Source organism: Lynx rufus, unplaced genomic scaffold, assembly GCF_022079265.1.
Source record: "Lynx rufus isolate CCGP_SWC_20201006 ecotype Redwood Valley unplaced genomic scaffold, mLynRuf1.p SCAF_5, whole genome shotgun sequence".
Classification (NCBI taxonomy): Eukaryota; Metazoa; Chordata; class Mammalia; order Carnivora; family Felidae; genus Lynx; species Lynx rufus.
Genome location: NW_025814867.1, coordinates 113,359,607 through 113,381,074, shown reverse-complemented (window position 1 = coordinate 113,381,074; position 21,468 = coordinate 113,359,607). Strand labels below are relative to the sequence as shown.

General features: G+C 34.9%; 1 protein-coding gene across 2 annotated transcripts in view; it reads left to right on the top strand.

The window, feature by feature from the left end:
• The window catches only part of EPHA6 (EPH receptor A6), an 884,276-nt gene that overhangs the window by 742,230 nt on the left and 120,578 nt on the right, over positions 1-21,468 (top strand). For both annotated transcript variants that reach the window (XM_047099574.1, XM_047099573.1), the window contains one exon: positions 12,670-12,731. In XM_047099574.1, the coding sequence (XP_046955530.1) occupies positions 12,670-12,731 (62 nt within the window). The remainder of the gene's footprint in view (positions 1-12,669; positions 12,732-21,468) is intronic.

Sequence of the window (21,468 nt, the reverse complement as noted above, 5' to 3'; positions counted from 1 at the left end):
TTCCTGGGCTGCAGGGCTGGTTCAATATTCACAAGTCAATCAATGTGATACATCACATTAATAAAAGAAAAGATAAGAACCATATGATCCTGTCAATCGATGCAGAAAAAGCATTTGACAAAATTCATCATCCTTTCTTAATAAAGACCCTCGAGAAAGTCAGGATAGAAGGAACATACTTAAAGATCATAAAAGCCATTTATGAAAAGCCCACAGCTAATACCATCCTCAGTGGGGAAACCTGAGAGCTTTCCTCCTGAGAAAGGAACACGACAGGGATGTCCACTCTCACCGCTGTTGTTTAACATAGTGTTGGAAGTTCTAGCATCAGGAATCAGACAACAAAAGGAAATCAAAGGCATCAAAATTCGCAAAGATGAAGTCAAGCTTTCACTTTTTGCAGATGACATGATACTATACATGGAAAACCTGATAGACTTCACCAAAAGTCTGCTAGAACTGATACACAAATTCATCAAAGTCACAAGATACAAAATTAATGTACAGATCAGTTGCATTTTTATACACCAATAATGAAGCAACAGAAAGACAAACTGATCCCATTCATAATTGCAACAAGAATCATAAAATACCTAGGAATACACCTAACCAAAGATGTAAAAGATCTGTATGCTGAAAACTACAGAAAGATTATGAAAGAAATTGAAGAAGATACAAGAAATGGAAAAATATTCCATACTCATGGATTGGAAGAATAAATATTGTTAAAATGTGAATACTACCCAAAGCAATCTACACATTAAATGCAATCCCGATCAAAATTGCACCGGCATTCTTCTTGTAGCTACAACAAGCAATCCTAAAATTTGTGTGGAACCACAAAAGGCCCTGAATAGCCAAAGTAATTTTGAAGAAGAAGACCAAAGCAGGAGACATCACAATCCCAGACTTTAGCCTCTACTACCGAGATGAATCATCAACACAGAATGGTATTGGCACAAAAACAGACACATACACCAATGGAAAAGAATAGACTCCAGAATTGGACCCACAAATGTATGGCCAACTAATCTTTGACAAAGCAGGAAAGAATATCCAATGGAAAAAAGACCGTCTCTTTAACAAATGGTGCTGGGAGAACTGGATAGCAACATGCAGAAGAATGAAACTAGACCACTTTCTCACACTGTTCACAAAGAGAAACTCAATGTGGATGAAGAACCTGAATGTGAGACAGGAAACCATCAAAACCCTAGAGGAGAAAGCAGGAAAAAACCTCTCTGACCTCAGCTGCAGCAATTTCTTACTTGACACATCTCCAAAGGCAAGGGAATTAAAAGCAAAAATGACTATTGGGACCTCATGAAGACAAAAAGCTTCTGCACTGCAAAGGAAACAATCAACAAAACTAAAAGGCAACCGACGGAATGGGAAAAGATATTTGCAAATGACATATCAGACAAAAGTCTAGTATCCAAAATCTATAAAGAACTCACCAAACTCCACACCCGAAAAACAAATAATCCAGTGAAGAAATGGGCAGAGGACATGAATAGACACTTCTCTAAAGAAGACATCCAGATGGCCAACAGGCACATGAAAAGATGCTCAACATTACTCCTCATCAGGGAAATACAAATCAAAACCACACTGAGATTCCACCTCCCACGAGTCTAAGTGGCTAAAATGAAGAAATTAGGAGACTATAGATGCTGGCGAAGATGTGGAGAAACGGGAACCCTCTTGCACTGTTGGTGGGAATGCAAACTGGTGCAGCCACTCTGGAAAACAGTGTGGAGGTTCTTCAAAAAATTAAAAATAGACCTACCCTATGACCCAGCAGTAGCACTGCTAGGAATTTACCCAAGGGATACAGGAGTGCTGATGCATAGGGGCACTTGCACCCTAATATTTATAGCAGCACTTTCAGCAATAGCCAAATTACGGAAAGAACCTAAATGTCCATCAACTGACGAATGGATAAAGAAGATGTGGTTTATACGTACAATGGAATACTACTTGGCAATTAGAAAGAATGAAATCTGGCCATTTATAGCAACATGGATGAAATGGAGAGTATTATGCTAAGTGAAATAAGTCAGTCAGAGAAAGACAGATACCATATGTTTTCACTCATATATGGATCCTGAGAAACTTAGCAGAAGACCATAGGGGAGGGGAAGGGGGAAAAAAAGTTACAGTGAGGGAAGGAGGCAAACCATAAGAGACTCTTAAATACTAAAAACAAACTGAGGGTTTACGGGGGGTGGGAGAGAGGGGAGAGTGGGTGATGTGCATTGAGGAGGGCACCTGTTGGGATGAGCATTGGGTGTTGTATGGAAACCAATTTGACAATAAATTATATATGTGTATATATATATACACACACACACACACACACACACACACATATATATATATATACACACACTCATATAGAAAATGGAAAAAAACAGAATTTCTATTTTTTTCCCAGAAAAACATGAAAGATATTAAGTCTTTAAGTAATCTCCACATTTTTTACTAGTTCTTTTTACTTCTACTTTACTAGTGTTTTTTTACTATTTTCAGATTCTTTAAATACTATTAGCTTTTGACCTTAGTTATTATACATTCTTATTGGCATAAATGCTACTTTTATCTTAATATAATTTAAGAAGTTTGAATCTTAAAAATCTGGACCTTATTTATATGGCTGTTTAAATTCTCAGTTGAGAATATACGTCTACTCCCTAGAGATCTTCATGTTTTATTATTACAAATTGTGTCCTCTTTTTTGATGCTATTCAAAGAAACTATCAACACTTTCAAAAGATTCATCCCAGAATCATTTTCTTTTCACAAAGAGAAATTCTAAAAAAAAAAAAAAAACTTTATACAGCTTGCTAAATTAACTGGGTCTCCATGTGAATTAATGTTTAATTTCTGTGTTGGGTGGAATTGCTGTGTCTTTGTGTTTACACCTTAATTGGAAACACGATAAGTAACTGAGCTGCTCAAATGTCTTTTCCTCTCCCAGAGGGCTGTATGCATGCCCTCATGGGCTGCTGGGCCACTTGTGAACATAAATAAGTGGGGATAGACCAACCCTGTTATAAAACTTGTCACATCGCAGCATTCTTTTGCCTTGTAGGACAAAGCACAGTGGAAGGTGCCCGTGGCACAACGTAGGGTTTTCATAGTTGGGTTCACAGAGGTCTTAAAAGAAAGTTCAATTAGCAAAACTGAACTTTCTTTTTTTTTTTAAATTAAACTCCTTATAAGAATTACAGAAAAGGCTCAAAATAAGTAGTAACTTTCCTGGAAAGGAAAAAGGAAAGTAGTTCGTAGTTTAACTTATATATGTGTTTCATTTAAGAAATACTTTCTCCGTTGTTAAAAATCTCACCATAAATAACCTATGTAGCTAGAATTAAATCTGTCCTCTCTGGACATTTGCTTTATTTTTAGATTTTGTGTTGGTTTTCTTTTGATTAGCAAATGGTACAAAAGACCAAAACGCTGAATATTTGATTAGTTGTATAACCATAAGACACTTATGAAACCAGAAATAAAGGATACCATTTGAAACACTACTGGAAAATATGCTACCTTCTCTCAAAAGCTTCAAGACTCTCTTAAAACATTTCCTTGAAGGATCCTCAGCATTATTATCATCAGTTGATGCTTAAGAATGGGGGAAGCTGTATCCCTTGGGTAAATTCCTAGCAGTGCTATTGCTGGGTCATAGGGTAGGTCAATTTTTAATTTTCTGAGGAACCTCCACACTGCTTTCCAGAGCGGCTGCACCAATTTGCATTCCCACCAACAGTGCAAGAGGGTTCCCGTTTCTCCACATCGTCTCCAGCATCTATAGTCTCCTGATTTGTTCATTTTGGCCACTCTGACTGGCGTGAGGTGATACCTGAGTGTGGTTTTGATTTGTATTTCCCTGATAAGGAGCGACGCTGAACATCTTTTCATGTGTCTGTTGGCCATCTGGATGTCTTCTTTAGAGAAGTGTCTATTCATGTTTTCTGCCCATTTCTTCACTGGGTTATTTGTTTTTCGGGTGTGGAGTTTGGTGAGCTCTTTATAGATTTTAGATACTAGCCCTTTGTCCGATATGTCATTTGCAAATATCTTTTCCCATTCCGTTGGTTGCCTTTTAGTTTTGTTGGTTGTTTCCTTTGCTGTGCAGAAGCTTTTTATCTTCATAAGGTCCCAGTAATTCACTTTTGCTTTTAATTCCCTTGCCTTTGGGGATGTGTTGAGTAAGAGATTGCTACGGCTGAGGTCAGAGAGGTCTTTTCCTGCTTTCTCCTCTAAGGTTTTGATGGTTTCCTGTCTCACATTTAGGTCCTTTATCCATTTTGAGTTTATTTTTGTAAATGGTGTGAGAAAGTGGTCTATACACAATGGAATACTACGTGGCAATGAGAAAAAATGAAATATGGCCTTTTGTAGCAACGTGGATGGAACTGGAGAGTGTGATGCTAAGTGAAATAAGCCATACAGAGAAAGACAGATACCATATGGTTTCACTCTTATGTGGATCCTGACAAACTTAACAGAAGTCCATGGGGGAGGGGAAGGAGAAAAAAACATTAGAGAGGGAGAGCGCCAAAGCATAAGAGACTGTTAAAAACTGAGAACAAACTGAGGGTTGATGGGGGGTGGGAGGGAGGGGAGGGTGGGTGATGGGTATTGAGGAGGGCACCTTTTGGGATGAGCACTGGGTGTTGTATGGAAACCAATTTGTCAATAAATTTCATATAAAAAAAAATAAACATCAAAAAAAAAAAAAGAATGGGGGAAGCAAAATCTAAAGGTTTTTTTTCCAGCAAGTTTCCTTAGCCTTTATTGCCTGTTTATATAGAATATTATAGAGCTTTATGAGGCTTTAAAATCCAAGAACTTCTCAGGGTGCCTGGGTGGCTCAGTTGGATAAGCGTCTGACTCTTGGTATTGTCATTATGTCATGATCTTGTGGTTTTCCTGAGTTCAAGCCCCTCATCAGGCTCCATGCTGACAGTGCAGAGCCTGCTTGGAATTCTCTGTATCCCTCTCTCTGCCCCTCTGCCCCCTGCATTGTCTCTGTCTCTAAATAAATAAATACATACATACATACATAAATAAAACCCTAAAATCCTGCAACTTCTCAAGGACAAGACATCTTTGGGAGCAACACAGTGCCCAGTCCATAATGCGTTTCCAGAATGTGTTTCTAAGATGAGGCACAGATATTTAGGGTAATGCTTTATGTCTTCAAATTACTAGTGGAGACCCAAGTATCATTTGGGGGTATCAGAAGATGGTCAAGAACTCAGACCCTGGAGCTAGATCTCCTGCATTCAAGTCTTGGCTCTGCCAGTTGCTCACTGTGCATCCTTGGGCAAGTTGCTTAAACTCTCAGTGCATCCGTAATCTGAGCTGTTAAACTGAACTAGTATTTATCCTCACCACAGGGGTTGGTATGAGGGTTAAATGAGGTCACACCTGTAAAACCCTTAGAATAGTGCATGGCATATTGAAAAACTTATTTTTTAAAGTTAGCCATTCATTACATATGTGCTGACTTAGATGTAGTATCTATTTTTAAATTACCTACGCAAAAGTGTTTCACAGAAAATAAGAAAAAAGGCAGCATAAAATTATTTATTTGTCACATGGTTTAATTCAGTTTTGAACTTAGGTATTACATAGTATTTCAAGTCATGAGAATGCTCTGATGCATTTTGTTCCTTCCTACCTAGTAGTAATTAAATAATTGATTGGTGTATAATCAATCATTTCACTATAGTTGAAAGCAAAAAGTCATAAACCAGATCATTTTAAAACACGTACCTTTAATTTTATCATTGTCATAACACTTTTGTAAATATGGATGTAATAAAAAAAACAAGAGAGCCACTCTTAAAAATTCATATGTTATTAAAATTTTGCAATATGGTTAGTGTCTTAGAGTGAAAACAAAATCTAACATTAGGCATCATTGGCAGTAACTTTCATTGTCAACAAGACATGTCTAATTACAGAGAAGTCTTTTTTCCCATATGGTAATTTTCAGTAGGCAGGATAGTACTGAATATTACTGAAGTTAATTGATGCAGATGGTATGCCACTGTTCTCTGGAACTGGCAGGAAAATTACGTCTCATTTCTCAAACCCCACACCTTTTATTTACTCTGAAACAAATCTAGATTAAGAAATGCTACAGATTTCACAAATGTAGTCCCTCCTCCTAATTTCTGCTCAGCGATTTTATCATTGGGTAAAATAATTTATTCTTCATCATTTTTCAGAGCATTTGGATGGCTTCTAAATTTAAAAAATACAATAAAGAAATTAAGAGAAAACATGGAACCAAATCAACAGTCATCATGTAGATTCAGGAATTTCAAATAGATTTAAGGTTAAAACCAATTCCAAATTAAGCAAAAAAACACATTGTTACAGGTACAAATGTGTAGAGTACAAAAGACAGCATAGCTTGTTAATGGGGATAAGAATCTATTTCCTATAGAAGCTATTCCAAAGAAACTATGTATTATAGTGTGTCATTTAAAGTAATAAAATACCCATTTTGATTATTTTACTCTAGGAGAAACCATCTTGTTCTTTAAAACAACTTCAGTCCTGTCAATTTCAGGTGTGTAGGATTTAAGTAGACTTCTGAGACCATCAAGAAAGCTCCTAAATATACTGACATAGCCATTTTTGGTTATGAACCTTTTTAACTCCGAAAACCACTTCTTAGTTTAGGACTTAACATCAAGCCAGTAAGGTAGGATATGATATTTGCATTTATCCATTCATTCTTTAAGCTGTTATTAGGTGATTCAGTATTTAGTATAATGTACTATTCCCTGTGTTTTAAACACATTTTCACATTTAATCTCACTTCTCACACAATAGAGGAAGTGTTATTATTATGTAATAATATGTAATATACAAATATACATGAATGAAGAGACAGGCAGTAGCGTGAGTTATGAAAAGTCACTTGCCCAAAGTGGAAAAGTCTTTAATATCATATTATCTAATACTAATCCCACAACTTCTAATTGCACTGTGCAGAGCACACAAGGTGTAAGGTAACCAACTATCCCAATTTGCCTGAGACATAAGAATTTCAGTGCCAAAACTGAGAATTTACTGTATTATATAAAACATGTAACTAGTGGTGATTTTTACTTTGCCATAGGATATAAAATAATTTTCATGTCCATACCAAACTACAATAAAATATGGAAATGATCCACTTTTGTAAAACTTTTTGTTACATAGTGGGCAACTATAATAAGGGGAAAACGGATAATTGTGCACAGAAAGGAAGGAAAGTAAATGTACACCAACATTTTTAAGTGCCAACTATTGCCAGACACTGTGCTAATTATGTTGTCTCATCTAATTCTTTGAAAACCATATGTAGTATATAATATTATGCTCATTTTTTAAATGCAAAAACTGAAAGAACAAAAATAACTTGTCCAAGATCATGAAGTGAATAGGTAGCAGAGCTAAATTTTGAAGTTTTCTTTCTTCAAAACCATATATTTTACAATGAAAATAATTTAAAATTTATTGATTTGCCATCCTGTAATTTCAATAACTCTTTTCTTGGTCTAGAATCAGTCATAAAGAACATCTTTATATGTGTTCCTTCTGGCATTGCATTTTAAAAAAATGAAATTGAGTACCTATTAGGTGCCTAATTCTGTGCTCAATAGTGAATTTACTGAGAAGAACTAAGCACACTTCCTGACCTCCAGGGCATTTTATAGAGGGAGGCAGACACCTACACAGCAAATACCAATTCCATACCATAAGTGTATCACAAACACTTGATTAAGATATAAAAGGAGGAGAAAGTTCTCCCAGTTCTTCCTAAAAGGGAAAGTGATTCATAGAATTGACAGTGGAGACAGTATTTAAGTTCTACTTTTTCTTTTTTAAGTATATGATTTTACCAAGTGAAAACAGTGAGAAGGCAGTCTTCCAAGGAAGACAGGGAGGTACAAGTAAAGCCACACTTCATGAATTATGAGTCCCCTAGATAATTTGAAAAACAGGAGTTAGGGAACTAATGGGAGGTAAAAGATGACACTAGAACAAAGGCAGAGAAGAGATTGTGAAGGAATTTATTGCCAAGCAGTGTAGATTTTAATTCTGCAGCAAACAAGACAATAAGTAAAGCAAGTTCTTAAAGGAGGGTATGAAACATTAGCCCTTTATAGTAATTGACTGTTTACCTATTTCCGTTCTCCTTTTCACTATACACTCCATGAGAGCAAGGACCTTGTATTGATTGTGTTTCTTCAGAAACTAGAAGAGTACTTATATATAGTAGGCACTAAAAAAAAAAAAGTTGGATCATTCTTTGAAACAGTGATTATATAAGTATTAACAAGTACAACCAGCAAATGATTATTGTAATAAGTGAAGCAAGAGAAAATAAAGGCAGAATATGGGCAGTGATAATAGATTTTATATAGAATCAGCACAACTTAATAACTCATGGACAGGGGTTTGATAAAGTGAAAAGTCCAATATTAAAATGGGATTTCAAACCTGGGTAACTAAGTAGATGGTGATGTTTTAACCCCAACAGGAATATAGGAGGGAAAGCAGGTTCAGGGGAAATGTTAAGATTTTATTTGAATCCCTTAAAGTTAAGATTCACATGGGACATGATCTGATAATCACCAGTCAACAGTATAAGGGAAAAATAATTCCCCAATTTTAGTACTTATCTGGTGCATAAAAATAATTATTTAATATATTATAACTTTGTTCAAATTTATGTCATCCATATCTTTTGAATGCCTTAGAGGGATAAGAAAAGTATTTATTATCAAATCCATTTGAGATCATTATAATTCACTATCTCTACAGCAGAAACAGGGGAGGTAGAAATAGATTAAGTAACTGGCTCCAAAGTTCTGAATTGCACCTGGGGAGGGGATAAATACAGGCAATGTAACCGTCAATCCAAATTATCACCACAAATTTATTAGGTGGTAGATAAAATATAGACATGATATAATGTTAAATAAACTAAAATTGTTTTAAACCTACAATAGAGTTTGGGGGTCATTGTGATTTCTTTAGATTCTTGATATTACTGACATCATATTAGAAATGGCCAAGCTGATACAAAATTCTACATCCAGTACAAACTCATTGCTTATATGAAAATGTTAAATCCCTGTAATCCCCTTCTTTCACATACCTTCTTGAGGCAAACAAATAAACAAACAAACAACACTATTTCACTTGCAAAATGTTTTCCCTAGAACATTTAAAGAATTCCTTTATTTTGTTTTCTTTAACAACAGCACAAGAAAAATGTACTCTTAGCACCGTATGGTTTCTCAACACCACCCATATCAAAATCATCTTAAGTATTAGGAAACTATAAATTTGAAAAAAAATCATTAGTCAATAGTACATTAAAGTCCCAGTTAAAGGAAGTAATTTTTGTCTAAAACAGAAAAAGATGATCTGGGAATTTGTGATTCATTGTGTTCAGGACATAAGTGATTTCTTACAGGGTTTTGATTCCAATGTAATTTAACATACCAATAAACATTTCTGGGCTACTTTTTGAAGGAAAATGAAAGAAATTAACTTTTTTGTGTGACTTCAAGAAGTGTTTTTGAAAATTTCTTAAAGCAAGCCATTGAGACTTCTAAAAAAAAGTCTAGGGATGTTGAGACTTGACTAACATTCAAGAATCCTGGAGTTTGTCCATTGACTTCAGTACAAAGCAAATAGTAAGTTAATTCTGTAACATGAGGCACTTGGGGAAGTGGCCAAAATTGGAAAACAGGTGAGAAAAGCTGAAATGTTTTGAAACTATAAAAATAGAATCACCTCCAAATATATTTTCCAAGAGCAATAATGTATTGTATAATTTTTACATATTTAAAAATATAACAGACAAAACACTGTTGCCAATAGGATTCTCTCACCTAGCCACATATTTGAATACCATCCTTTCATAATTTCCCTATACTTATCTATTTTGTTGATTATAACATGTAATCATAGACTATAAAGTTGCTTGTAATCTTCACAGTGTAACTAACCCTCCTATAGAAAATCACTAGGAAACAAATAACAGGTTAGATTCCAGCAGTATTCTAATAAAACAACTCCTTAGTTTAATAATAGCAGCTCTAAATTGGCATTACTGCACAAAATACAAAAGATGCAGAGCTCAGGTGGGAAGCTTATAATTCACAAGAAACCAGGGGAGTCTTCATTTGACTCTTTATTATCTTTAATGAGAAGATGAAACTTGTCACTGATGAATTTTAAGATTGTATAAAGTGTCTCCCAAGGAGTTATAGATAGAACTAATTTCAAAGTACTTGGTATTCACATAGATTAGAATCTTGCTGAAATACTTCAGTGTTACTCTCTGAGGAATTACGAAGTCATTGAGAAAAATCAACTCGTTACTATAAAGCACCTACTCTGCTCAGCCTTACGGGAGGTAGCTTTGAGAAACCTAATGAATGAGGGGAGACATAGCATCTATGGGAAAATAAGAGAGAAAAACAACCTAATATAGAACCAGGCACATTTCATAGTGCAGACAATAGATGTGATGGGAATGCCACTAGAGGAAATATCACCATGGGGCCTTTACGGAAGAGGTGTGAGGTGAGATCAGGGAGAAGCAAATTGGGAAATAATCCTGGCAGGGGAATACCAAAAGGGAAAGGAGAGGAGGCAGGATTGAACCAGTATAGATGATAATAACAACAAATGGAGCAGGAGAGGACAGGGCTAGTTAGGAGAGATGAGGTCCAGCAAAGGAGGATAAGCCTTACGGCTTTGATCTATAAATTATGTCTGAGAGGCACCTATGGCATAAAAGTTAAGAGCTTAAACTCTGAGACAGACTACTCGACACTGCCACTTAGCTCTTTGATAGGCAAGTGCTTTAATTTTCTATCTCAATTTCCTTATCTGTGTAATAGGGCTAATAATAATTTGTATTAATACAAGCGAAGTGCTTGCAAGCTCTTTTGTATCAAAACTGACATTCTTAGGGAGAGGTATATATATGTTTCTCTGGCAGCATGGTCAAGGTAGATTGAAAAGGCTAACTCTGGGTAGGTGAACTCAGGCAGTCACTGTAGTAACCCAGCATTTCCCCTTAACATCCATGATCCATTACAATTGAAACTGGAATACCGGTCTCAGAATTTCCATATATAAGTATAAAAAATGATCTTTTACTTTCCCTACCTTGCTAACCAAGTGTTTGCATCCAGCTCCTGTTTCCAAGCTCTCTGAAACCAATGGCCAAATAAAAGATTTCATGACAAAGTGTCAGATTTAAAATCTGGATCTTCTAGTTCCTTGCTACAATAGTGCTGACAGTTCATTTGACCTCAGGATTTTCTGATAAAGTTCTATATCTGTGTTTGGGTGAAAGTAATGACTTTGAGGAACATTATGGAAATCCACCAAAATGGAAAATTTCTTCCGATTCTAATACTATGCATGATAAATTGGGAGCTTTATTACTACATTTAACCTTTAGCACATCTTTCTTTAAAATATAGATTCAAATGTAAAATCTAGCATTTGCAGACATTGTACTAATTTGTTACAGTCACCCTTTTTAACCCACAAGGCTTTGAGTTCATAACAGAGACATGAATTACAATATGAGGTCTAATATTTCCATCATTGGTACACATAATTTCTTTCCAGATCTTCTTTGTACTTACGAGGAAAAAATGTGCACAGTGCAGATTCAATTGCTAAAAATTTCAATGAGAAGCAAGGAATATAGAAGTAAAAAATAAGTATGTCATATATGTTTATTTCAGGTAAATATTTTCTCTTCATGTGAAATTAGTTTATCTTTTAAACTTGAGCAATTTGGCAGAACAAATAGATTCTTTTCTTTGAAACAAATCTAAGTTATTTATGTCAAATATTCTACCTAATAGAGGTATTGGGAACTGTAGCAATTTCAAATAGATATGATAAAGAAGAAATAAATGATGTTCAGTTTCTGATTTTAGCTTCTGTTACTAGACTACAAAATCAGAGCTACTTATTTTCATGCACTGTCATCAATGTTTTGTTGATCTAATCTATGTCCAATAAAGACATGATCAAGAACTATTGCAAAGCCCACCAGCTTGGTAGCATTCATCAATCTACTGACATTTTTCTACTTAAAAGCCCTCAAAAGTGGACTATGACTAATGGTTTATAATTTCTTAAAGAGAATTTATGAATTTCTCCTTTCCTCTTTGCCTTAGGAATATTTCAGAAATGCCCAGTCTAATGTAATTCAGCCACAGTGACTGCACCACTATAGGACAAGGTGTTCTGCAAGTCCCAGGGCAGCTACAGGGACTGCTTAAACCCTGCCTTCAGCTTGTTCATGATCTTTTAGGAAAAGCTCAGGACAAAAAGAACATAATATAAACAAGTGATTGCAGGGCTTCAGAAAAGGAAATGCTTAATTCCTTTGTAATTTGTATTCCTTATATGAACTCAACAGAAATGATGCCATAAAAAAAGGGGAGATGCCTACGTGTAATAGGGAGACTTTTGTAGAAGCACGTTGGCAAATGAAGTTTCTATTAATAAAATACAAATAATTTAGCTGCCACAGCTGGAAATCTCTTACTGCAGCACATATTTCCGTAATTGCTCTAATCCTTGTGTGTTCTTTTGCTCTTTTTGCAGGCAGACCAGTAATGATTGTGGTGGAATATATGGAGAATGGATCCCTAGACTCCTTTTTGCGGGTGAGGTGTTCTTTTCTGATGGCATTTAAATAAGATATTCTGAGTTCTAGATTTAAATCATTTATCATAAATTAATTTTTACATAATGTTATTCATGGATTTTTCCATGAAGAATAGCAACATTTTCTCTAGGGTGCATTTCTCCGATACTGTGATACATTAGTGTGTTACCAATGGGAGGAGTATGTACATATAATAATATAATTGATTTCTCCTATAAATTCACATGCCTTATTAATATATATATATTTCCAAATGATGTTATAAAGAGATTAAATGAAACTCAGTTGTCTCACATAAACATTCATTTTGTTTTATCACATTTAACTATTCAGCATGATGTTGTATGCATGATCTATAATGCTGAGCCCCTTAAATTGATGTATATTTACGAATAATGACTCAAGTTCATATCAGAAAACTGGTTTTATCACTCTTAAGTTTGTTTGCCTGACTTTCAGAAAACAAAAGAAAAAAGAAAAAACCCTAGCAGAGATTTTTTTCAGAACAAAAAATTTTAAAGCATTCTTTTTAAAATGACTTATCCTTGAAAGTATGGTGTATACAAAAATCATTTGTCTCACATAGTAGTAGAGAATAACAGAGCAATCTTGAAGTTATATTTCAAATGTATTTATAATGTCTTTAATATTTAAAAAGCCATTATATGCTACAAAAATACTCACTGACAGTAAAAAAAAAACAGAATACAAAAAATAATTACTACAGTAAATATTTTTCATCCCCAGCAGAGGTCACATATTTGAATGTCATTGTATTCTCAAATATTCATCTATCTGCAGAGATATGGCCATATTCTTACTTATAACATGACTGGACTTTTGCTATTTGGAATATATTACATTATTTTTTATCTTCATTTTCATAGGATAAAAACAGTCTCAAGCATTCTTTCTTCATTTAATTTTTTGTTCTATGTTATTTGGTTAAGTTCTGCGTCTTACCTTTCTTTTTTTAAATCTCATTTTCATTTATTTTTCTTGAGTTCATGCCCTCTTTTTCTGACTTCTCTCAATATTAGCAGTAATGATATATTTACCCTGTGACTGGACTTGATGCCCAGATTCAATGCCAGAAGCTGAATTCAGCAAAATCGTCAAGTTATTACAGAGCAATACTCCTCACACAATGCAGTCTCTCAACCAAGTATGCTTTTTAAAGCAAAATGAAATTCATAGGTGTTTGGGGACATGAACTATTTGTTTTTATTTTTTCTGTAGCCATTCTCAGGATGTTATTTTATAACTTGTATTCATTTCTCCTGTAAATGTGCTATATTATTTTAGAATAAATTATCAGGACCACCTATGGTACTTTGAAATGCATATATAGTTAGGACCTTCCATTATGTTTATTCAAAAACTCATTCTTATCAGACATATACCAACATGACTTATTCTCTAATGATGCTTGGGATAAGTTATGGATTTTTTTTTGCATCAACTATATCCTAGAGCTGAATATAATGGCAAATAAATGCAGCACATACTCAATCTAAATTGCTCTTGAAAATGGGATCAAATGACTGCCACAGCAAATTAGGAAAGAATTCTTAGCTTCAGATATCCTTTTTATCCTGCTGAATCATGAATTAATTACAATATATTATAAAGAAAATACAATAGCTTATCAATAAAATATTTATGTAGAAGCATCTTGATACCTGTTTATAAGTGGTATATTTCATGATTTAAAATTTAAAAACTAATATTTTTTGGCTTTTGTACATTATATAGGTAAGACGCCACACAGTCTGGGAAAGAATAGATGTTCAGTTAATGGTGGCTATCATTACCACTGCTGTAAGAATCTGAATGTCAATATATGCCAGATCATCTTGGTTCTGTCCCTCCCAGCTATGTGACCTTGTGACTTGGGAAAGTTACTAACTTCTCTGTGCCTCTGCTTACTTATCTATAAAATTGGAATATTAACAGCATCTACCTCATACAAGTGTCATTGAGTTGATTATTTTAAAGCTTATAAAATAATACATAACACACTAAGTGGTAGAGTGATCATTCAAACTCAAGTCTCTGACTCAAAAAGCCATGTTCTCATACACTTTTTTAAATAAAATTACTTATTCTTTTTATAAGTTCACTGCCATATCCCCATGTGAACTTGTCTCCTGTCTGCACATAGAATTTCTATTAAGATAAAAATCACATGCATGAGAAAGAAAAAAAAAAAACACGGCCAAATACTCCCTTCTTACTCTTCTTTAATATTCTTACCCTTCTTTGTAATCATATCTCTTTTATCCCAGAAGCTCAAAGTGGTATATAAACTTTATGTCAATAGCAGATGCTCAACTCCCCATGGCAGGCATATATATATATATATATATATATATATATATATATATATATACACATCTCCCACAAATTCTCAAAAACGAAGTCATTTTTCAAACTACTGCTTTAGAATTTGATAATCGCAGCTTCTGTGAGCACAGAAAGAGGAAGTGGCTAAGTGCATTGCATTGTAGGGAAGTCATCCATGGCTCATTAATAGCATTCTGTGCTTGCTAGAAGCAGAAAAGATTTCCCTTTGGTCTCCCACATATTTGAAAATCACTTCAATTTACTTTTATATGAAACAGTGGTAGCAAAACTAAGTACAAAATTACAATCTAGTGACAGTGGTGGTAGCTGGCTGGCTGTGATATTGCACTGGATTCATAAATCTTCTATTGTTCAGGATCCTTATGGACATTCCTCCAGATACATATTGGCAAGAGGTGGTGTGGTTAAGTGCCTGTGTTTGTGTATGTGCGCGTGTGTGCATGTGCACACGCAGATGGGATATATGTAGGTATGTGACTGTGTGTGTGTTTTCAATTAAAAAAAAAATGCATTCTGACTTAGTAAGGAGAGCATCAGCCCTGTTGCTCAGAATGTATGACCTTACTGATGTGCAAATTTTCCTAACTTTTCCAAGGAAATACACTAGTGTGAATTAAGTGGAATCTTGACCATCATCCCTATACAATCTCTCTTGAACTATGTATATGGATTTCATAAACGCTTTTTGTGACACTTAACCTGGCAACTGCTTTCCCCCTAAATTTTTGGACTTACATTTTTATAACAATATTAATTAGCAATCCAAATAATAATAGTTATAAAATACTTTAAAACCTTGAGATACCACATGCCAACCACAAAAATGTTGATCAAATCACAAAATTCAGTTATTCAAAAAAATAATACCACTGGTTTCAGTTTAATATGTTATTGTGTTCTTGCTACAGCCTCTTGCTGCCACCTCAACTCGTTTGATGTTACAGACACATTATTTGCAAAGCACAGTCACATGAGCAAGCAAGAGGGAGTGTCATCCATATAACAACAGAAAAAAAAACAAAAGGTTGGGGGAGAATTACTAAAAACAGAAGCTGACAGGATCAGATTGAATAGGGAAACCATATTTCAAAACGTGGTCAGGAAAGGATGCTTAGGAACAAAAAGAATGTGTGGAAGGTAGTGCTACCAACTGATAGGAAGATACAGCATAGGAACAGGATGGGCTGGTAGTTGGGAGATGATGAATTTCATTTGGGTCATATTCCATTTGAGAGGTCTATGGAGCATGCAGTGAAAATGTCCAGACAGCAATAAGAAATATAAATCTGAAGCTCAGGAGAAAAATCTTGACCAAAGTTAAAGATCTGGCAGTCATTAGCATAAAAGTGGTTATAAAACCCAAACCATGATATTTTTTAGGAAGAAGTTTAGAGAAAGGCAAGGAGTTGAGCAAGGTTGGAACTCCGTGATGTGCCACTCAGAGGAAGTTGCTGGGTGGAGTCTCCAAAGGTAACTAAGAATAAGTGGTCAAAAAAGAACAAGGAGGAAGATGAGGACATGGAGTCCTACACATCAGGCAAGAGCAAATAAGCAGTTGTCGCCAGTGCAGCAGAGAAAGTCAGGAAAACAAAAACTGGAAAGCATCTATGGGATTTACTACTTAAGTCCTCAGTGATCTCAACAAGCGCATGTTTAATGGGTTGATCCCAGACAGAATGTATAGGGCAAAATGAGATTGAAAGATAAATAGGAGTTGGTAATGGAGACCATTTTTTAGGTAAACAGTAGCTGAGGTAGCAAGGCAAGAGGTAAATCAAATGCTAGTAGACAAAAAGAAAAGCAAAGGGTATTTTTTAATAGAAAGAAATTTAGAGAATTTGTACACTGGGGGATAGGGAATTAAAGAGCATACATTGGCAAGGCAAAATATCTCAGGAGATGAGAAAGTACAAAATCAAGAACCTTGGTAGAGGATTGGCTTTGAATAGTAGAAGCCTCCACATCTTCCAAGACTCATGGGGTTGTGTGTTGTGGACCTAGAGAGATTTATGAGAAGCATTAAATTGAAGGAAATGATACCTGATATTGTTGCATTTCTATATGAAGTAGGAGAGTTTATTTGGGAGTTTGAGAACAAACCTTAATTTAAAGTCAATGTTTAAAATAATTGCTGAAGTTAAAAGGAAAAGTGGCTGATCAGACCAAAGTTGGGGGGTGGGGGGTAGTGTTGTGTGTAGAGCAAGTACAACAGAAACACCGGTATTAAAGGAGAATTGGAGTGGTGGAAAAAGAATCTTTCAGGTAAGCAACTGGTGAATCCAGGATAGAGAAAGAAGGAAATAAAGAGACTGATAGACTAGAAACGAGTAGAAATGTCATCAGCTGCGTGTTGTTATTACGTAAAAGAGGAAGGATAGTTGTATGGTGAGGATGAGAGAGCTGAAGGAAAAGAAAAGTGTACCAGAAACTAGGGTACTAGCAGTGGTTTGTTATACCACAGATTATACCAGCTTGCAAAAGATGATTATTAAATGGCCAGGAATTTAGAAAACTGGTTGTTAAACTATTAGTAGCTTGAAATTGGGTATGAGGAAAGTATTTACACCACACAAATGGGCAAACACCACAAATTGGGGCTTGTTTGTTTTGTTTTTCTCCTGAGGTCTGGTTTACAAACACACTAGATTGATACTTACTTAAGATTTCTGAAGCAAGGCAGTTTTAGGGGTGAAAATTTCCAGGTGTGGACCTAAGAATCTGTGGCTAAAGCAAAAATGAAGATGAATATCTTTAATTAACTAATGTAGATAACATTTATGTGTGCTTTCTATGACTTGGGTATTTCTCAATTCCATGAATTCATTAACTCACCAGGTGCTTACGACAACATTATGAGGTAAGTGTTACTATTATCCCCATTTTACTAATGAGGAAACTGAGGCAAATCACAATAGGTAACTTGCCCATTATGAAACACCTGATAAAGCATTCATTCATTTTTTTACACAAATATGTGTTCACAGACTGTAGAACCCCAGGTACTATTCTGGAGCCTTGAATACAGAAGTGAACAAAACAGAGATAAAAAATCTAGTGGAAGGGAAATAAAGAATTCAGCAAAATATATGGTACATCAGATGGAGAGAAAAAGCAGGAGCAGTGAAGGTGGGAGTGAGATTAGGTTTCAGTATTACATTGAGTGAACACATCAGGTCTTACTGAAAAGTGTCATATGAGGAAAGGTGGAAGAAGGTGAGGGAGCAAGCCAAATGAATACCTGGGGAGAAGTGTTCCAAAGAGAATAGGTTCCAATGCCCTCAGGTTGGAGCATTTTATACCCAAGGAGCTACAAATTGTCTTTATGCTTTATGACTATATGCCTCTTTTGCCTAAGACAGTGCTAATTCATGTCTATGGTCCCTTCAAAATTGCTAATATTGACCCTTTTACGCTGCAGTTGGGTTAATAAAATATGTAGTCACCCTGTCATGATGGCTAGAATAGGTGGTAGAAGATAATCAGAGAGTTGATGGAGGCAGAAACGGACTCAAATGTTGAAGGGAAATGATTCTCAACCTTGGCTGTATGTTATATTCATTTGATTTAGAGAACTTTTAACAATCCCAAGTTGCAGCCTGCATCACAGGTGAATTAAATCAGAATCTCTTGGTGCAACACATGCATCAATATTTGTTCAAAGTTCTCCCAGTTGAGTGTAATATGCAACCAAGTTGTAAAAACAATGAATTGGGACATTGTTGGCCATTGTAATGACTTTGTGTTTTCTCTGAGTAAGACATGAAGCTGTTGTAGGGTTTAGGGTACAGATACAATATAATCTGTGTCTTAAAAATATCACTCCTGTTGCTATATTCAGAGACTGTAGTGAAGTACAGATGGATGGAAGGAAATTAGGAGGCTTTTGCAATAAATATCCAGGTAAAGGGATGAAAGTGACTTTAGATGAGGATTGTTGTAGTTGAGTTGATGGAAAATACTAGATTTTGTGCTGTATTTTGAAAGTAGAGCCAATAGGATTTGCTGTTAGATTGGATAAAGTGTAGAAGCAAAAGGGAAGATTGAAGGACAACTAACATCCATAAAATAACGTCAATAATAGACAATAACTACTTCTTACAGTTATTGTATTATATTGTATTAAATAGTTAATAGACCTAAAACCCCTAGAATATGTGTCTAGGTACTTATTAAAGTTTCCATAATGTATCTATTATTATAATATGTTTCAGGGGTGCCTGGGTGGCTCAGTCAGTTAAGCATCCATGATTTTGGCATAAATCATGATCTCATGGTTTGTGGGATTGAGCCCCATGTGGGGCTCTGCAGGGATTTGGTGTCCTCCACTCCCTTCTCTGCCCCTCATCCATGCTCATGCTCTCACTCTCCCTCTCAAAAATAAATAAACAATGTGGGCACCTGGGTGTGCAGTCGGTTAAGCTCAGGTCACAATCTCGCAAGTTTGTGAGTTCAAACCCTGCATCAGGCTCTGCACTGATAGTGCAGTCTGCCTTGGATTCTGTCTCTCCTTCTCTCTGCCCCTCCCCTACTTGTGTGTGCTCTTGCACGCTCTCTCTCTCTCTCTCTCAAAATAAACTTTAAAGAAAATAAATAAAAATTAATTTAAACATTTTAAATATATAATATATATACACATATACATATATGCATATATGTATACATATATATATTACACATACACACATACACACATATACATACACACATTTCAGAAGATGTCACTAACAGTTTTAAAATTGTTTTTCTGTTACTTCCTGGTCTGTTTTTTCTAGTGGCTAAAAATAGTTTTATTTTCACCATTTAAAAAAATCTAGACATACGTCAAGAATATGAGTATTTAAATAATACATATAAGTGCATATCAGCATTTCAAAAGCAATGTGAGTCATTTGAAGAGTTCCCTTGAACAAATGCAAAGCAAATATTAATTTAAAAAATTAAAGGGATCTTTTAAATATTTATGTAGTCAAATTATAAATCTAGTAAAGATGGCATTTTACCTTATGCTAGTTATATATTAATAATGAGAGCTGTATTTTATTAGCACACTTTTCTTGTAAATTGTGTTGTGTGGAATTATATTTGTGCTGGGGTATGAGAGCAAAATTAATCTACATCACATTCATTTGATATTCAACAGTGAAAAAAATTAAGTCACACTCACCTACCAATAGTTTTTTTTTGAAACCATAATAGAGTTGAATTAATCCTCTTAATTCCTTTTTTTCCAAAAAATATATGTAAAACTTCATGTAGATGAATGTTATTATTTTTCATGCCTGTGCCAGCTTAATACCAAATGCTATTCTAAAAATAATATGACAGTAAGCATCCAAATATATGAAAGCAGGGTGTACTTGGAACCAAGCATATGGGTGGCTGAGCTTTTTATTTTAAATTTAGAAATTCAATCATCAACTTCCAAAAGCCTAAATTTATCTCTTTTAGCATTATAGTACTGTAAATGTGTTGTGTCATTTGTAGTACCTGGTACCATGAAGTTGTAGTTTACAATTTTCCTCACTAATTCTTTTGCATACAGGTCTTTGTGCTGATTTTTTAAATTGGTGTAGAGTTCATAATTATAGTAATATAAAGAGCTATTCCATGCATTTTCCTGAGCTCTTCTATAGTCATTCCTACATCCTTATTTGGACCATACAGGAGATTTTAGATTTATGGAACCAAATATTAGACCTGAGTCTTGGTAGTTCCCAGCCATGCTTGCAAATCAGAATCACCATCCTAGAGAGATTTTATAAAATATGTATACAGACTCAAGCAGATGTATCTTGCAAAATCTTCCCTGGGTAATTTTATGCACTCTAATGATGCTTCATCAAGGCTTTGGCACTCTGACACCTTTCCCCAGATGTCAGACAAAAGAAGTTTAAATTGTCTTGGCTTTACTTAAGTGAAGCACACAGTAGCTAGTGTAGATTGACGTCGCATAAACCTAAGCAAAAATCTTTTTAAAAATTAAAAAAAAAATTAAATTCAGTAGTAAGCTTTGTAAACTAAATCTATATTATATTCAGATTCACTTTAAGCCTTTAACATGTAATTCTGAAACCCAACTACCATGTTTCACAAATCCATATCTACTCTCTTCCTAGATTTTTTTCGGTATTTTAGAAATGACATTTTTAGTTTCCTTGTGATTGAAATTTCTGATTCTGTTATTGGTAGCCTTTCCAGCTCTGCCTAGCTTAAGTGAAAATCCATAATGACTACAAAAGAAAAAGCCTTGGAGGATTTAGTAAATATTCAACTGGAAATTATAATAAGATTTTCAACTGGGGAGGCCACAAGAACCAAGACTTCGGTAAAAAGGAGTTACTAACTCTTATTTGTTCAGTGGTTATTTT